The sequence below is a fragment of the Diadema setosum genome, chromosome 3 (assembly GCF_964275005.1).
Source record: "Diadema setosum chromosome 3, eeDiaSeto1, whole genome shotgun sequence".
NCBI lineage: Eukaryota > Metazoa > Echinodermata > Echinoidea > Diadematoida > Diadematidae > Diadema > Diadema setosum.
Genome location: NC_092687.1, coordinates 19,704,771 through 19,724,124, shown reverse-complemented (window position 1 = coordinate 19,724,124; position 19,354 = coordinate 19,704,771). Strand labels below are relative to the sequence as shown.

The window sequence follows — 19,354 nt, the reverse complement described above, 5'->3', positions numbered from 1 at the left end:
TTTCCATTTCAGATTTGTTTCTTTATACCATTAGTTACGTACAGTCTTACAAGCCATATAAAAGCTTTCTTATGTACACTTGTAAAGTGAAGAATTCAAGTTTTACATAATATGGCAGCAATTCAGCAATTTAGATCAATATTTCTATGTATTAGCTAACTGAACATTTGCATAAATATAATAAAAGATAGGAAGCGGCCATGCATGAGAAAAGATCTCCTCGTTTGGAGATTTTTGGGCAGTGAAAATGTGAGGAGCAAACTCTAAGTCAAATACCAAGGAGAGTTTGTGCAAAGTCACATAAAGCTTCCAAATTTCTTCACATATTATTGAAAAATAGTAATTTGGGGGCTGTCCACAATTGTGCATTAGATATCTCGATTGATATAACTGTGGGACAATTTCACATGGCTGAAGAGCAAGTCTCAGATTTATTGAAACCTAAAGGGTGCCTTGTACAAAATTGTGATGAGATCTGTAGGGAGAGAGAAAAATACAAATGGGATAAGAACGCTTTTATGAACACAGGTGTATTTCTTTTATATAGCTTTATAACTGTAAAGATTACAAATGAAAAAATAAAGAGCAATCTTTAATTCTATTCCATAAGGAGGCAGAAATGCTGCTTTTGAATAACATTATGATCCCTCCCCCCCCCCCCCCCCCTCGGCTCCCCTCAAACGAGAAAATGAAAGGGGGGCAGAATTCACTCGAGTGCACATGGTGCAGGTATCATGCCTCGGTGAATGCAGCACTTTGCCTACTAAAATGTCCGCAGATTATAAAAATGTCAACAGATTATGAAAATGTCAACCGTGAGTCCCTGTAGCGTATTCAAAGAGAGGCATAAGTCCCTGTTGTGTATTCATAGGGAGGCAGAATTCACTCCATCTCGTGACGATTCATGCAGCATTTTGCTTACTAAAATGGCTGCCGTAAAGCTCGCGCAACTATTGGTAGCAATACAGTAGCCACTTGGAACCTAATCCGCGCAGCGCGGAACTCTTTTGACAGTCCCTGACGAAGATCACGTGCACGCGGCAGGTTAAGCAACGCTATTACAACGTAGTAGCCTGTACGTACAAAATCCGCCCCTGTACATTATCTGCCGTGACTAATCGCGGCAGATTTTAGCCCATGTCGGAACGATAACTGCCGATTGAAACTATAACTGCCGGCGGATACTGTTTTAGAACAAAAAACGCCGCGGAACGCTATCTGCCGCTACACCGGCCGGCCTTTCTTCCCTGCATGCGCATAACATGATGATTGTGTAAAAAGTGGCGTACGTACACACGTTGCACAGTACAGCTAGACCAAGCGTTGTGGGACCGGACGCGTACATGGAGTCACTTTGAAGGGCAAATCCGACGATTTAGCAGGTTAATTCTCACGCCGTTTTCAGAGTATGTTGTCTAGTAGGCCTATATGAGGAGTCCATATCAAGTCTTTAAGGTAAAGGGTGCATATTCTATGTAAAATAAGTACGTTTTCATGCGGGAACTTAAGTGTCCGGCAACCCAACCCCCATCATACTTATACTGTATGTGCGGGATTTCCGAGTGCGACGTGCGTAAATGTTTGGGACGGACATCGTCGGACGTCTTGACCCACAAAGGTACGTTAAAAATGCTGTTAGTTTTCGAATTTCGACCCATTGTATAAAACAAATGATGCACAGGATTATTTTGTGGCGTTAGTGGAGTCGTAGCTCACTCTCGGGTACATGTATTTACAATGTAGTGCAACATGCACTCGGCTTCGCCTCGTGCATGTTTCACGATTGTAAATACCCTCGAGTGCGCTACGCCTACACTAACGCACTCCATCCTGTGCATATCCATTTTGGAATACGGCGTACGCTCAGGCAGCATGGTCACCATCATTTCTTGACCGAAAGATCGGTCTGTATCAGCTGGTCGTCGGGGATATGTTCTGCGCAGCGCAGACTGCATCTGGCTTCACGGAATCCCCTGCCGATAAAGCCGAAAACATAAAAGGCTCCTCCAGACAGACGGATTTTTTTTTTTTTTTGTCTACATCATTATACAAGCTTTGTGAGCAGAGGGAATTAAACTTGTGTGCAGAGACGTAAAATAGGCTCTACACCTAAAGATGAAATCCGCACCCCCTCCCCCGCAAAAAAAAAAAAAAAAGCTCCAGAAGAAAGAAGAAAAATCATTACATAACATTCCAGGAGTGACAAAAATCGGATAGGGAATAAGGAAGATATGACATTTAAAAGTTCACATTTTTGCAGTAAACATGTCTTGATTAGTCTTTATAAATAATATTGTAATGAGTGAGGATGTCATACCCTCACATTTTTTTTTCACTTGTGAGTATATGAAATTCAGAAAAAAAATATTTTAGCTAACAGGCAGGTAAACAAAAAATACTCCCATACATAGTATATCAGATGTAACATTTGTTCTATTTGATGATTTTTGTGTTGTTTTAAGGAAAGTTTATATCTATACACTCCGGAAAAAAATATCAGATTTACATTTCTGTATACGAAATGAATGAGAAACATTGTTAAAGCATAACATCATCACCTTGTTGATTTGAGTAGGTCCTAATTCATAACGAGTGCATGGTCAAGAAGTGTTTCCGAAACTTTCAGAATGCCATAACTTCTTTATTTCTTATCCCATTTTGTTCATTTTTGAAACGTTCTGCAGTGATTTTCTTTTTGTCTTTGTCATGAAGTTGATACAATTTTGGAGTGAATTTATTTCTATAAGAAATTTTCATATCGTAAACGCCCTGTACAACTCAAATTACTGGATCTTGCTCACAGGCGCAGGCCTAGGGGGAATGGAATGTTGATACCTTAAGATCTTCTTCACTCGGCTCACGGGGAGTTCATAGGCCACAGCAAAAAAGCTGACAAAAGCTTGATGTGAGGAAATACTTTTTTTCCCCTCCCGGCAATTCAAACAGTGTTTTTTTTTTTTCTTTCTTTCTTTTTTTCTTTTTAACAGTATTCCTGAATTACAGAGCCTACTGGATGTCATCTCCACAACCTCTGAGAAGGCACAATGAATCAAGTTTCAACAGTAGATTAGTAAAAAAAACAAAAACAAAACAACAAAAAACAGTGATCTTTGAAGAGCTTGCCTCCACAAGGCGCTAAATCCATCATTTTTGAATGGATTTAGCGCCTTTTGGAAACGTTAAGCTCTTCATATTTATGAGCCAGTATCATAGGTTGTAGGTCTTTTTCGAACACTGGCTGTGCTTTCTCACAGTCACACACTCATTAACTTGACAAGTCCATGCACGGAAAATGTATAGGCCTGAACATTGAGACTGAGTTTGATCGATAAAAAGGGACCGTCATTGTCCTACAGGGGCGGATCCAGGATTCCGTAAAGAGGGCTGGGGGCGCGTTCAGATATTACAGGGAGCGCACGCACTCCTCCCTCATTTTCTTTTCATTTCTTTTCTTTCAACAACAAAAAAAAAAAAGGGGGGGAGGCTGCGCCCGGTGCGGTCCTCCCTGGATCCGCCACTGTCCTACATCATTACTTAAATCGCTGGATCGAAAGGTCAAGTGTCTTTAGAAGAACAGGGAGGGTTGGCGAGTTTCGTCTCACATCACACCAGTCCTCCCTAGGCTCTCTGCTGATACATGTACATAGTGCAGTGCAGTCATGCTGAAGGGCGCCATCACTCAATAGGAAATTTTCAGTAAACTGGGAGTGAACTCCGTGGAGAAGTCCACCATACCCCTTATGTGAGTCAAATTTCGATACGGGAATTCACCTAATCATGCTCGAATTGTCACGGTTGCACTGAGTTGAACGTATGCATGATCGTTCATGTTCTTAAAAACACTGGGAAAGAGAAGGCGAACTTATAACTGTATGGAGGGAAGAAAGCAAACGCAGAACTACTCCGACAACAGTGCTGGGTCTGTGTAATGTTGACTGCATTGATTTAGAGCGTGTAGACACTACATAAAAACTGTCTCGACAGGATCCTTGCACGAACAGCGAGCGAGCGTGTGGTGATGTAGCGTGGAAGCTGCCGCGTCGTTTGTGCTTTGAATCAGGTCTTGTGGAATTTCCAGGTCTACCACACACTCACGCGGCTCGCGGCTGCCTTCGCCGCGCCGATGCGTGAAGAGTGAACGTAGCTGGTGTTGTGGCGACTATGCTTCCACACGCGACGGTTCGAACTGTTACCACTTTCGTGAAGTGAGTTCATCAAACCGTTGTAATTGTTTCCTTTGACTTTTTATTGTGCATCATAGCACGATAGATATTGCCTATATTATTTCACGATGTCAAATCAACCAGAAGGTAGTTCTACTCGTGTTTACGAGAGATTCTTTGATACCTCTCTATTAGTAGCAATGGTGTACCGTTGCAAAATTTGCAAGATGCACACCGCTCGCAGCGATGAAATGAGGCATCACCTACGCCTCTCGCACGCCGAGTCCGTCGGGAACACAATCGCCGATTCCGCTGGTATTATCGATGTTGAATCGAGCGAGGGTAGCATGGCCATGGGGCGAGTGTTCAAGGAAATCCAGAATACGGTTAGAACAAAATGTCCACCTAGTTATTCTGACCTCAAAGTTAGAGCTTTACCCTCTGATGTTAAAAGTGGTGATGTGAGTGTTGTTGGACGACGCCTTCGGAACAGAAGAACAGCAGTATCAAATGCGCTGAAATTGCTTCTTGAAGACAGTGTTGACATGGGGATAGAAAGTGAAGGAGATGGAGATAAAATTGAACCATACAAAGATCAACTCGGGTTGCATATTGACACTGCATCTCAAGGAGCTAGCAAGGAGTCTGTTCGCAATGAGTGTGGTGAGAATGCCGACTCGAGCCAGAATCAAGAACAAGTCTTCAAGCAATTTGAAAGCGGTGAAGATTCTCGCGTTGTCGAAAATCTCAAGCGTGATGTGACCAGAACCCTTCTAGAAGCAGCGAAACTTATGCAGGAGGACAAATCGAGACATGTTGGGGAGAGAAAGGAAGGGCCAGCAACAGAAGAATTCAGCAAGGGCAATCAGAAAGCTAGAGGAGATGGTGCTTTTAGCGAGAAAGTAGCCCCAACTGCCCCAGAATCCTCTGATAGTGGGGATGGTAATCAGGATTCTGATTGGAGTCTAGGTGATGCACCCAATGATATTGCCCCAGGTCCAGCGGCAGAAAAGGATGCAAGTATACAGCATGCTGCTCCAGTTCCAACAAGCAAAGTGCCAGTAAAGCAGATTGCAGAAGAACCGAAAGCAGAGAGTAGTGGTGTGCAAGAAGACACAGGATTAGAGAAAAGTGGCACAGAGGGAGGTTGTAGCAAGCAGCCATCCCTGCAAGCAGAGCCCAAGCTGTCGCTCTACAGCAACGTGGATTTCCAGGCAATCGCGCAGAGGGCCTCGCAGTCGAATCCGGAGGCTACCACAATCACTGTCGTGCAGCACACCGGAAGCGACAAGCCCCCAACGACCATTCACTTCCGGAAGAGCCGAAAGAGCGATGCCATCATTCCCACTGGCGAGTCGCTTGGCATCACGTCCCCTTTCCTTCGCAAGGAATATGCTGGGAGCAAGATATTTGCCTGCAAAGAATGCCATTCCAGGTGAAAATCAGCTTAATTTCATTCAAAATTAAAAATCTTAATACAACTCGTCTCTTTTTAGTCAAACAGATTTCAGTTCAAAAAGAACATCCAACTTCTCAGAGGCTATGCGATCAAGTCTATTTGTGTGTGTGTGTGTGTGTGTGTGTGAATGGGCTTCCTAGTAACAATTTCGTGAGTGGTCAGGTTGAGAGCTTTCATGGAGTTCTGTGCTGAATGCAAGATTTGTACTCTCATAAGGTATTTTTTTTTTTTAAATGCTGCTTTGAATACAGTATGCAGCTCAATTTATTGTTACAGTTTTGAATGAATGTACACCATGAGATTTTTATACTGTACTTGTACTTCATCTTGACCAAAGATTGCAAGATAATTCTTAAGCAATTTTTAGATGGTCTAATCTGCTCCAGAATTTCTATCGCCAGGGCAACTACATACATGTACATGTACAATGTACACTGTTCATATACACTATGCTCTATTAAAGTTAGTTTCATTTTTGCTGTGTCCATTTTGCCATAACATCCAGGTACAAGACTCAGAACGAGCTCGAGCGGCACATCACGAAGAAGCACAAGAAGCAGAGGAGCTATCTGTGCGAGATCTGCGGCGACGCGCTGGCGACCCGCTGTGGCATGAAGCTGCACATCCTGCGCAAGCACGGCGCCACCTCCATCCTCAAGTGCGACGTCTGCAGCTACACCACGCGCTCCCCCATCAGGCTCGAAGTCCACGTGAAGAAGCACAACAAGGCGAAGCTGGAGCACTGGTGCGAGCCGTGCAAGAAGAGCTTCGTCACTGCCTCCAAGCTGCAGCAGCACAAGAACTCACCCATGCACAAGAACAATGTGGACCCGATCATCTGCGAGCACTGTGGCTACATCACCAAGAAGCGGGACAACTTCCTAGTGCACCTGCGTAAGCACACTGGGGAGAAACCGTACAAGTGCAGCCACTGTAACTATGCTGCCGCCGATGGCAGCACGTTGAAGGTGAGTTCTTGGTACCAGCTAGAGCCCCTCAAATTTTTGAGGCCCTCTTTCTCAAGTTAACTCTTCAGGAAATGGGTACAAAGTAATACAACATTTGCTCAACTGCGAGAGTTGCTCCGGTCTTATTTTCTCTAAGGACTTGGGGTTAGGGTTAGGGTTGACCGAAAGATCGGTCTGTATCTGTCCGTCGGGGAATGTTCCGCGGAAACTGCGTCTGGCTTCATGGATCCCCTCCGTATACAGACCGAAGTCAATGATTGCGGCTCCTGTGTGGAGCAGTCGCGCACGGATCAAACGTTACGATAAACCAAATTTCAGACAGCTTTTTTACATTCAAACAAGTTTGACATGACATGACACATTATGCGGCAATATTTGGGATAAATTTCTCACATTGTGCAATCGAAATACATAAACTCGGTTATAACGCAGAAATTTTATCGATATCGCAACATCGCCGTTCGCAAGCTGTAAGTCGCCATTTTGAATCTGTAAGCCAATCACATGTGAGGTACGTGTTTTAGTAAAACAAACACGTAGAAACTACCTCGCATGTGATTGACTAATAGATTCATAGTGTACGTTTCTGCAGTTTGAACGTGACGACGCGACAGGCTGTGTTTTACGTTGAAAATTCTATTAAAATGTTGGATTACTCATTAATCTGGTGAGTGTAATGTATTCTTAAAAGGCTAATTTCACTATACAAGCTTAAATTTGCCGACCTAGGGCCGTGAATTAGATGCAATCGAGAAGGGTGAGGTACCTCACCCAATTTTCCATAGAGACAGTGGTTAAGAACATCCACACAGCAATGGGTACTGCAACCTTCCGTCTGTCTACGGAGGACAGCGTTAATGGCAAAATATAAAAAGAGTCCTCCGGACAGACGGATCTTTCTGTCTAGGGTTAGGGTTGTGTTATGGTGTTAGGTTGTAGTTTGATGTTTGATTGCTTTGATTCATGTTTGATTCATTTGGTTGTTATGATTTAAACAAAAAGGCAAATGAAAACTTGAAAAGAAATACAGGACATGGGGATGGGATCTTTCTCGAGATTTGAAGTATTCATTTTTTTTGTGTGATTCTGTCGGTTGCATTCATGAATGATTTAGTGTTTGCCTCAAATATGTAAATTCTGATATACATGTAAAATATATGTGTATGCATGCTTTACATACAGTGTATTGTAAATCTATTTTTAATTCATTTTTTTTTCTTTTTTTTTTTTCAGAGGCATGTTATGGCAAGACATTCTACCATCAGGCCATTTCGCTGCTCCCAGTGCCAATTTTCTTGTGTGGACAAGAAGGGGCTTACGATCCATATGAGGAAGCATACAGGTCAGTGAAAGTAGGAAGTATTTAGAGTGAAATGGTTGTGTTTCCTCAGTCTACCAAGAAACTTTTTTTTTTTTTTTTTTTGGTCTACTTTGCACCTTGTTAAACGTGTGAAGGAGGTCTGAAGTCATTTAAAAATTCACTGGATAACATTGTGTTGGCTCATTTCAGATGTGTGATGGTGATGTTCAGATGCATCAAGAGACAATTCTGTCTGCAAAAGTTGTGAGAATTATGTAAGAAAATCAATTTCTTAAAAAAAAGAATAAAAAAGAATCATGTATTGGAAGTTGTGAAGTTGTTGTTCCCCCCCCCCCCCCAGCTTTTATGTGTGTAAGACAGACAAAAGAGCAGGACAAGACAACAAACAAAAGAAAAGTCCTACTCATATGGAAGTTGTTTTGGGCAATTCCATGGGAATGTGGACATAGTACTAAAATTTCAAGTTTATCATCTTGCAAAAGAATTACTCATTATGTATTACCCCAATATTGAAGCTAAAGAAACTCAAAGAATTATATCAATCGGTGAAATATTTCCCAAGAAACAGCTACAAATGTTAATGACAATTTTTCAGTCATCCAAATTGCTGAAATGCATGCTTAACTTAATATATATATATTTTTTTAATAGAAAAATTCTGCTAGCACTTCATTCAATTTATTTTAAAGAAGCAATTGGTTCTACTGCAGTCTCCCATGAGGAAATTTTTATGCCACCTTCAAAAATTTTAATCACCACATGAGAGTTCACCCCTTGAGCCATGTAATGCGAGTTACCGAAACAAGAAATATTTTTCATTCTGAAGGAAGCAGTGGAGGTAATATGTTGGGAATCATAATTTTCTGAATTCATCACACCCTGATACTGTAAACAGGATGTTGACTTGAAGAAACCATGGAGCTACTAACAGCTGTTAGTAGCTCCATGAATAAACACTGTCATCACATTAAAAATGTCAATGAAAAGTGTAACACGAGTTACCAGCATGTAACGCGAGTTACTGACTATAAACACAAGTTTCCACAAACATAAGCAAAGTTTTAACACTTAATTGAGCTAGATTGTGGTGAAAACAGTGAAATGGAGGTCAACCTAAAATTTATCTTCTAATTTCCTGCATCAGTAATTACAGAATTTTTATTACAGAATGCTATAAAGCAGCAAGTGTTGGTTCTAATCCTTATTCTGTGGTCTAGTGAAGATGACGCCTGTTCGGAGATCAGGAGGTTGTGGGTTCAAATCGTGCTCGAGTACATTGTATGTATGCCCATGATTTTTTGTCATGGCTGCTACTAAAACACTGATCAATTCAGTGCTTATTTACGTTGATGTAGGGCAATTTGTCAATCAGTTGCAATGAAAACATCTCAATGGAAGAATTTCATGAATTTGAATAATAAAATACGCAGTACCTGCTGCATGATATAAGGATTAGAACCCTGTCTTACAGAAGTTCAGTGGTCTAGTGGAGATGACGCCTGTCTGGAGATCAGGAGGTTGTGGGTTCGAATTCTGCTCGAGTACAGTGTATGTACGCCCATGACTTTTTTCTCAAGGCTACTACTAAAACACCGATCAATTCAGTGCTTATTTACGTCAATGTAGGGTAATAAGCTAGTTACATTGTAGCTCACGTACAACTGTACACATTGGTACAAATAACCTTTCTTTTTTTTCTCAGTTGGTTCGGCACTTCACTCATTTTCAAAGTGGCGTAATGCATAAGCTTGCCCGATATATCAATTTATGGAATTCATGTTCAAATAAAGAATAAACGTACATTTAGATCCGGGGATCAGAATACTCCCATCAGTTTATAATTTAGCAGGCATCCATTTCATTGTTTTGTATTGAATGCAGTAACAGCTTATCTCCTTTTATATAGCGAAATACCATTCTTGCTGTCAGGTGGATGTGCTGGCAAGCATCATTTAGATAAGGATCACATGAGTAATCATCGCATCACAGATGCTTATCTCGGTGAATTTAAAAACCAAAATGCCTGTTGGTACAAATGACCTTTTTCTGCTCATGTGCAAAGTGGAATTACGAACTGGTCTATTTGTCAATCAGTTGCAAAGAAATGTACTAGTTTTCACCCCTCACAAAGATAGGATTTTAATTTTTGAAAGATTGTAAGCTTTTTTTGTAAACTTGTAGATAGGGCTTGATACTTTTATGTTTTGTTTTAAAAAGACTTTCAGGGCAATTCCGCAGTTAGGTGGACATGACATGGATAAAAGAAATGTGCCTCTTTATCTTACCCTTTAATCTAGGTATCAACTAATGCCATGGATGTTCGCCAATCATTAGGGTCTTTCAAATTCAGTAGATTTTATTTTTCGTATTCATTGATTTTGTGAGATCTAAAACCATCATTTAAAATGTACATGTGGGACTGGGGACGCTGAAATTCACTTAAATGCAAATTACAGTGGGTTCCTTTGAAATTTTTTCCTCAAAGTTTTGCTAAAGGGTAAAAGATGAATACATTTAAATACTCCAGAAGTCATGTGACATTTTGTCAATTACAAAAGGGTGAAATGACCTGCGGAATTACTCCGGACAAATGTAACGTTACTAACCGTAACGTTACTAACCATGCTTTTGGGGGTCTAGCTAAAAAATTATCGGTCGAACTGCTAAAAAAAATTGCATGAACATTTGTCATGATGCAATAATTGAAATTAATGCAACACTTTGTTTGAATTAACTTGAATTTTTGCACACTTTTTGTTACAAGACGTTGATTTTTTTGTCATGTCCTTTTTTCGTAACGTTACTAACCAGCCCTTTAAGTTGCTATAGCAATTCTAATATTTCTTGGATTGTGTTCATTCTTTTCTGTATCATAAACGTGGGAAGGATGAACATGTTTTTGACATAATTTTGACTTGAAATGAATAAATGGTAATTTAGTGGTAAAAACAAATATCTAAATTTGTTCAAATGTAACGTTACTAACTGCGGAATTGCCCTTCAACATTTTTCATCTTTACACTCTAAAAATTACAATGTACTTTGATGTACACCTAAATCATCTGGGTATATATTCAAACATATTCAAGGTCTCTATGAGGAGTGAAGCTCTTATAAGTCTTAAATGCATTCTTCTCTATCAATTGGGTTTATTAGTAAAATGTTTGTTTGACATAGCCAATTAATTTATTCATTTTACTATACACAAAACTAAGCATCTCTCAAGATATTCAACACAAGATTCAGTGCCATCAGAACACTTGTATGTCATCAAGTTGTGTCACCCTGTATTAGTGGACATAATGTAACGTGAGTTACCGTAACGCGAGTTACCGACATAAAGGCTCCCTACATTTTACCAGGTCATTGTTACTCAACTTTGATAGTGTTAATTTATGAGTCCTAACCCACTATCAATTCAAGGTAGGAAAACTTTTGTCAAGATTGTCTAGTATGAGGATACTTTCCAAAAAGAGGTCTCTATAGAATTGACCATGTCCTTTTTGTGTAACGCGAGTTACCAAAATTAAATGATTCGAGAATCCCAACATGTTTGTCCTTTATTTGTCTTTTTGGATTCATTTAGTTGGTATGTCTACTTAACCCATGATGAAAAAAGTAACTTGTAGATCCTACCAATTACAAAGATATTGGCACATTATCCCATAAATGTACCCATTATTTGTAACGCGAGTTACTGGGAATTGCCCTTTACTTTCATTTGACTTAATAGTCAGTTGAAGACTAGTTGATGGTTGCCGATGAGTGTATGCTTTGATTCACATGTTTGTTGACTGATGCTATTCATGGTTTTCAAATGTCCCCTGCTAGGCAGAGAGAATTTAAAATGGACCACTCATTCATCTCTATGCAATCGGGTCTATAAAAGATATAAATTTCCTGATCATTTCCCAAAAAGTTGTGTCACACAAACACATTGTGGCTACGGCTACCGAGATAAATCCTGACAAAGTGTGTTACGTCGCTTGCTTGATTCTCCTTTTTTAGGTGAACGGCCGTACACCTGTGACCTTTGCCCCTACTCTGCCAAGCGGATGGGTGCCCTCACGGTTCATCAACGGACTCATCTGCGATCCAAATCTCTTCCCAGTGATGAAAAGGATGACGTTCATCTGCAGAAAGTTGAGGTATTATTTTGATTTTTTATTCTATTCAAGAGTAAACATGCTTTTCCCATATTGAGCTTTCAGAGTACATACAGTGTGATTGTTTTGATGAGTGCATTGACTAGGGTCTTAATAGTGTGTAATACTACAATTTTTCCACACGTCAAGATGTGTGCTACAAGATTATATACAAACTGTATATATATATATATATATATATGTTTTTGTTTTTTTTTTTCACTAGCCTGGTTGGGCAAGCATATTTTGCAGAATTGTTGCAGAACACTTACCTGAACATAAATTAATTTCACTTGCCCAAAAAGAAAGTCCCAAACTATAAGAAAATGATACAGAAAATCACTTGTATCATGTATAAAAATGCTTCACTAAACACAATCATTTGAATAAACAGCACATGTTGTTTTGCACGTTTTTAATAAACACATTCGAGAACAAAGTTGGTTCAATCGAGTTTTGGTGTTACATACATGTACATTGCATTGGGGCTTCTTCACAAAAGTGTTGGAAAGTTCCTGAAATGAAATTTAAGTGCTTTACTTCACTAAACAGTCATTATCTTTTGGCTTCTGTGTGGTTGACTTTGTTTGTTTGAAGAGGGTGGAAGGGAATTGAAAAGAAGGTGCCTTCAAAGCTTTGGGCTTCTGTGTGGTTGACTTTGTTTGTTTGAAGAGGGTGGAAGGGAATTGAAAAGAAGGTGCCTTCAAAGCTTTTTGATTGCCAAATTTGGGCAAGAGTTATTTCTCATTGTTCCAAAACATTTGCCCAACTTTGATATTCACTTGCCCCGGACAATCGGGCAACACTTATGTAGCCCCTTGTTCAAGGTATGTGTCGTATCCTTGTTATGCAGCTATAAAACAAATTGAATGTTAGTTCCATTACAATTTAAAGGACTCTATTGAAAGGGTTCATGATTGATACAGTATCTGACATTATCATCTATACAGGACGTTTTAGCGGCGCATTAAAAATGTGTATTGTAGTCCGCTCAATTTTTACCGTTCAATATCAGAGCATATTGAACGAAACGCATAGGCCAACATATTAATTCCCCATAGGCTACCGTTGTTACTTGCCGTTCAAGATCATGCCATATTCAATTCTGTCTCGTCTATTGCGCGAGCGCTTGCTGAATGCGCAAACGCTTGCTACTAGTGCGTGTCATTTTTGTTACAATTCACAAGCGCGCAAGCATCTTGCTAGTTGTTTGTTTCATGTACGCTGTTTTAGGGGCTTCCCCTTTTCAGCGCTGGGATGTGACTGCCGAGTCAACTTCAAAGACGAGTAGAACTACTAGAAGCCGGGTAATTTTGTGCAGTTTATGCATGCTCTACTTGATTGTATAGATGATAATAATTATATTGGATGGCCTTGATTCATGGAATACCAGGGAATATTGCACTCGTTAGGGCCAATATTGCACTCATCTTCGATTCGTGCAATATTGGCCCTAACTCGTGCAATAGTCCCTGGTATCCCATTCATAGCCATCCAATATAATATAAATATCTGTGTCGTGGCTCCTACTTTATACGGAGGGGTTGGGAAGCAAACTTCTGAAAGTTAGCATTGACCTGTGCATATCTCCCTTTCACGAGTACATGAGCAGAGTTGTATTCCTTGTGCAGTTATCCAGCGAATTTACAACAGTGGCAAACAGGTAGATATTGTGCAACACACATAGACAGAATTCTGAAAAGCAGATACTGAAATACATGTATTAAATGGTGTTGACACTCATCATGCTATCAGTGATGGTAGCTGGTGGAAATAGCTGAGGAGGTAGGGAATGATTTTTGACAATGTGGCATTTTCAAAATGTGATTTTTATTCTGTCTTGTTTTTCTCCTCCATCACGTTGGCAGGTTGCATCCTATGTTGACATCTCTGATATTCCCATGACCCAGCTCTCCAACACTAATGTCAACCAAGACACTGGCTATTCCAGTCAGCTGGCTGTCACACAGCAGGTAATATAAATAAAGCAACAGCGCCCTCATTTGCAGAGTGCAATACTGTTTTTCCAATCATTACACGGGAACCTTGTCGCATCGAGGACCTAAAAATCATGAAAACTGCCTTGTTATAACAGTGCCCTTTTCATTCATGTAATAGATGTTACACTGTAGCAAAGCAAGTCTTGTTAAAATAGCAACAGCTAATCATGAAACTGGACTCTTCTTTATATTACCATCATGACGTTTACCATTCCAGCTACAGTAGAGTTGCTATCAAAGCAACTTTTTATGACATGGGGCCTTTGTTTGTTTGTTTGTTTTTTTAAACTATGTCAGGGTTCAAAAACAAAGAAATTCCAAAAACTTGACGTGCATAATCCCCTTGTTACAAGAGGGTTACAGAATGGTATGTCTAAAAATATCTGTTCGCCTTATAATGAGATACCGTATGCCCCCAAAAAAAGTTACAACGGGACCCGCTGCAACGACAACTTTAGAAATAGTGAGTCAATCCAAATACAATTTTAGTGTATGAAACTACAGCTGTATAACTTAATACCCACATCTTACAGAAAACCCCATCCTATTTGCTTCAGTGGTCAAGAGAGAAATGAGGATATTTGAAGAGCATGTCAGGAATCTCTTCCCTCCAAGTTCTGTCCATTGTGTTCACACATTAATATGCAGGTCCAAGAGCATCCAAGTGGAAGTTGGAAGAATCAGACCCATGACCTGCTTTACAACGATCCACATTTCTCTGTAACCACTTTACAAAATTGAATGGGGTTGTCTGCAAAATATAGCTAAGATATTATATTTTAAGACCCTGAAATAACTTCCAGACAGTTCAATCGTATTGGAAGTTATCGATGCAAAAATCTGATTGTAATTTTTTTTTGGATAAACTGTATTACTGCAGTGTAGTGACGTTACTTCTCTCTGGGCGGAATGCATAAAACAAGCAATTGCTTGTAAGCAGTTGCTTCAAGCAAAAGCACAAGCTCGTCTAGCAAAAGGTCTAGCTCAAGCAATTGCTCAAATCCATATGTATAACCTTTTGCTAGTGCTTATACCTTTTGCTTGTCCCGCACAAGCAATTGCTTGCGTTTTCAACAAAAGGGACGTCACGCCTGTGCGAACACAAGAACAAAGGTGAGTGTGGCAGCATGTATTTGAAAGGGTATGTGTGCAGAAACATTTCCTGACATAGCAGAAGAGCTATGAGATGACACTCATACATGCACACACAGACGCACACACACAACTACACACACACACGCCACATATCACTAGCTGATTCCCATCACTGCTTTACAGTAGCCCGGATCTGCCAGATCGCACGTGGAGAGGCGTCTTGCTCTCCACCGAAGTCAGACACCCTACCTGTTTTTCATCACATTTTGCGTGCTAACCACTGGACATTCCTGTTGTTGAAATGAAAAATTTCCTACTCTACTTATGAGTAATTTCTTGTAGGTTTATACCACTCCTTCACAAGTGTGGTCTTTCTTCCATGAATGTGAAAATGGTACTTAAAAGGGAACATCCCAGATAAGCAAAAGCTCAAGCTCATTTTACAGAGCTTGTAAAATCGTAAGCAATTGCTAGCAAGAACTAGCAAAAGGTATGTTTCATGCATACGTTTTTAAGCAAATGCTTGGTCTCTAAGCAATTGCTTGCGGGCAGCAAGCAATTGCTTGTGCTTGTTAGCAAAAGCTTCTGCTCACAAGCAATTGCTTGTTTTTATGCATACGGATTCGAGTAAAAGGCTAGCACAAGCAATTGCTAGCGTTTATGCATCCGGCCCTCTGTCTCTCTCTCTCTGTTCTCTTTAGGGACAGCAGGCAAGAATTTGGTACACAAAACTACCTGCCAGTAGAAGTGTTGAAACCTGTTTTGTTTTGTTTTGTTTTGTTTTGTTTTTGTTGGGCATTTTCACTGGCAAAGGTTATCCTCAAAATTGCAACTCCTTAGGGAGCTATAGATTTGCAGTGTGGACGCTTGAGACAATGATTGCATTGGACATTCTCTCTCCCTGCATCATGCTGAAAACTAGCTTTAGATTACACAAGGATGCAACCTATAAAAAATAAAATGGCGCTCCCATATGATCAGTGCATAAAGTACATTGTAGCTGTCAGCATGGTAAAATAAGCGGACTCAAAAATAGCCCAGAACGTATAGTGAAAACTCAGATAACACGAGCTATGAATAGATCACATTTGATGTTCAAGTGATTTTGTGAATACTCAGAACAGGTTTTTTTTACTCTGAACATCCCTGTATTGCGAAAATCTAAAGCTCCATGATAAGAAGTAAGGGTGGAGGAATCTACTATGAACACTATCGTTTGGCCATACGTAGCAATGCTGCAGTATTCATGTCAAAAGAGTGTACTGCATCACTCTCACAGCTTTCATGTTGCAACTGATTCCACTCCTTTTGTTTCTTGTTTGTTTCAATTATTCCAGCAGGATTCTGTGGTTGGCATGGCAACAGAATGCACAGTACTCTCTGTTGATCAGGCAGGGGCTGTCACGGTAAGTTATGAAGTCATTAGAAAGTTGGTCCAAAATTCCATAGTTACCGCATGCACACTATTCCGTCTGAAGCACGAAAAAAACATGTGTGTCATCTATGTATGTTATAGAATGGGGACAATTTTCTTGCCAAAAATCCATTTTTATGCCTCCGCCACGAAGTGGTGCTGGAGGCATTATGTTTACAGGTTGTCCATCCGTCCGTCCGTAATGAATTTTGTGGACAGCGTAATTAAAAAACCGTGTGAGGTATCGTAATGAAACTTGGCAGGTATATGTATGAGGGGGTGAAGTTGTGCCTATCAACTTTTGGGTGCACATGCTCAAGGTCAAAGGTCAATAGGTCAAGGTCAAATGCTTAAAATTTCACTACTTCCCCCATATCTATGCAATGCCTGAAGATATTTTCTTGAAACTTAGTGTATACATGTATTACTCAATTAAGATTCTCTGGTGAAAGTTTGGGGTCATGAGGTAATGTAATCACACATTGTCCACATATACTATAGACCTATTAGGAGAATCATGCATTATGGTGGAGGCATACCAGTCGCCATAACGACATTTCTAGTTTGATCATTTTACCTGATGGCAAATTTACTGGATGCGTTTCCTTTTGGCTTGCCATAGATGAAAGCCAAAAAAATCATGCATCCAGTACTTCAAAACCATGCAGCATGATTTTTCAGCCAATAGGCATCTCATACTGAGTGCGCGAATGCTCGTTTAGTGCGTGAACCTTTGTTACAGTGCGCATACTCTTGCTGCAAGTGCTTGATGCGTTTCCTGTTTACCACTGTGAGGCAGCGTGTGGTCAGTAGAAAATCAACACACAGTTCCCGACCAATGAGATAGCAGGATTTTTGCTACCCATTCTATAATATTGACATCTGTAGAATTGGTACGGGTTGTGAAAATTCTTTGATCTCATTGGTCGAGAGCTGTGTGTCAATTTTTATGAGTCGCGTGCTGCCTCAAGGGGACAGCCACAGTGACTGTAAACATGTTATTGCGCACTTGTAGCAAAGGTCCGTGCACTATTGGATAAAAAAGCATGCATCCAGTAATTTCTGCACGCATGGTTTTCCGCTTTTTGTCTATGGCAAGCCAAGAGGGTTACTCATTGCCTGCTTGAAGCTGTATGAAGTTGATAAAGATTTTGGAATCTAGCAGGGCACATTCTAATTCTCTGTGCACACTTCGTTAAGGTTTGATACTACTTGTGTCAAAGTCTGTGCATAGTAAAAATAACATTATTCCTTTGATGTAGGTTGCCTTTGTTCTGTCCTGCGTACATTTTCCATGAAAAACACTGAATCAGTTTTATTCGTCTGTTCTCAATTTCATTTTTGCGACTAAGGTCATAGTGCTATTTGTAGGAAATTGTACTCATTATCAATTGCAACTTTCTAACCAGCTTATCACAACAAAACTGAGTAAAACACTTTGCATTTTTTTCCTTTGCAGCTACCATCCGAAGTCATGGTGGCCCAGGAAACCGACCAATCATTTAGGACCTTGTGGCAGTCCATATCTTGATCGACGATGCCGGCAGGTGAGGCCGGAGCCTTTCGTACATGCCTCGCCTGCCTGAAGCTGCTAGAGTGCGCTGGAAGGGAAGGCCCTCCTGTTTGCGGTGGTGAAGATTTTTAGATCGATCCTTTCTATTTGTGAAAACAAACATGGATCCTTGTATCAAAGGCGTACTGAGAACTTGGTGACCTCAAATGTAATGCTGCTTAATTAAAGCGGAATGTAATCCTCAGGGTGGAACATACATTGAAGTATGAGGATTTGTGCTCTGCTCAGACTATTATATTTATATCATTTGCACACAGTGATTTAGAAATTGTTTGCTTCTTTGTTTGGCTACCCACACAAGAGGACATGCTTCACTCTATGGGGGCATACTTAGTGTGGGCACTGGCACAATGGATAAGACTATATTGACTTACAGTCGGAGGACCTGAATTTGAATTCTATCCAGTGCTTTCGTCCTTCAACAAGATGTTTAGCTCTCAGTGTTAGATGGCAAAGGTCACATGTACATCAGTTATTGGTGCGTGTGCATGCAGACGCAACAGACTTGCACACTTTCTACAAGGTGGATGATTGTTTACTGTATACGCCAAATATTTTGCGAGGTTTTTATTTTCGCAAATTTTGCGAGTCAGCTGCTATTTGCGAAATTAAAAACATGCGAAAATATTGACTCTAGTGCCGATATGAATGTTACGTACACATATACATTTCTCAGTTCAGTACAGGACTCCATGATCGAGAATTTAACCACTCGAAGTCCTGATTCGCGAAAATTTGGACTCTCGAAATATATGGCGTATACAGTACTTCAAAACAGAGAATTAGGGTAATATTTGCAATGAAAAAAAAAAGTTGGAAATATAAATTACAAATACTACATAAATAATTACATTTGAATGACATTCTGTGCTACAGCACATGACAGAATAACAAAATACATTAATTGTATTGAGGAAGAGTTTTTCCACAATTGTATTATTTGTTTGGTTGTTATTGTTTTGTTTGGCTGAACAAGAAGAGTCCCATCGATTGTGTTGACAGACAAAATATATGTTGCAAATTGAACATGCCTTTCTTTCTGCAGGGTAAAAGATTTAGCAAATGTCAAAGATATTTAGAGTGATAAAAAAAAGGTTTGAGAAAAGTGCCGTAAGGTAATTGTATTTGATTGTTTGTAGTGATTTTGAATATTTTTTTTTTCCCCAATTCTTTCTTTTAATTTGTGACCCATAAAAAAAAGGCTGTCTCATGTGAT

The 19,354-nt window shown here is 40.1% G+C and overlaps 1 protein-coding gene across 1 annotated transcript; it reads left to right on the top strand.

The window, feature by feature from the left end:
• Positions 1 to 4,291: 4,291 nt before the first annotated feature.
• Positions 4,292 to 19,187, top strand: LOC140226245 (uncharacterized). Its single transcript, XM_072306729.1, has 7 exons — positions 4,292 to 5,598; positions 6,128 to 6,590; positions 7,824 to 7,932; positions 11,920 to 12,059; positions 13,925 to 14,029; positions 16,489 to 16,557; positions 18,025 to 19,187. Exons 1-7 carry the CDS (start codon positions 4,292 to 4,294, stop codon positions 18,094 to 18,096), a joined length of 2,265 nt encoding a protein of 754 aa, XP_072162830.1. The 3' UTR covers positions 18,097 to 19,187.
• Positions 19,188 to 19,354: the final 167 nt, after the last annotated feature.

What these genes read in the sequence shown, in the direction of transcription:
- LOC140226245 (XM_072306729.1), top strand. Translation starts at nt 4,292, where the DNA reads ATGTCAAATCAACCAGAAGGTAGTTCTACTCGTGTTTACGAGAGATTC. An exon ending in TTCATCTGCAGAAAGTTGAG is followed by an intron (nt 12,060 to 13,924) that starts GTATTATTTTGA and finishes TCACGTTGGCAG; the next exon opens with GTTGCATCCTATGTTGACAT. An exon ending in ATCAGGCAGGGGCTGTCACG is followed by an intron (nt 16,558 to 18,024) that starts GTAAGTTATGAA and finishes TTTCCTTTGCAG; the next exon opens with CTACCATCCGAAGTCATGGT.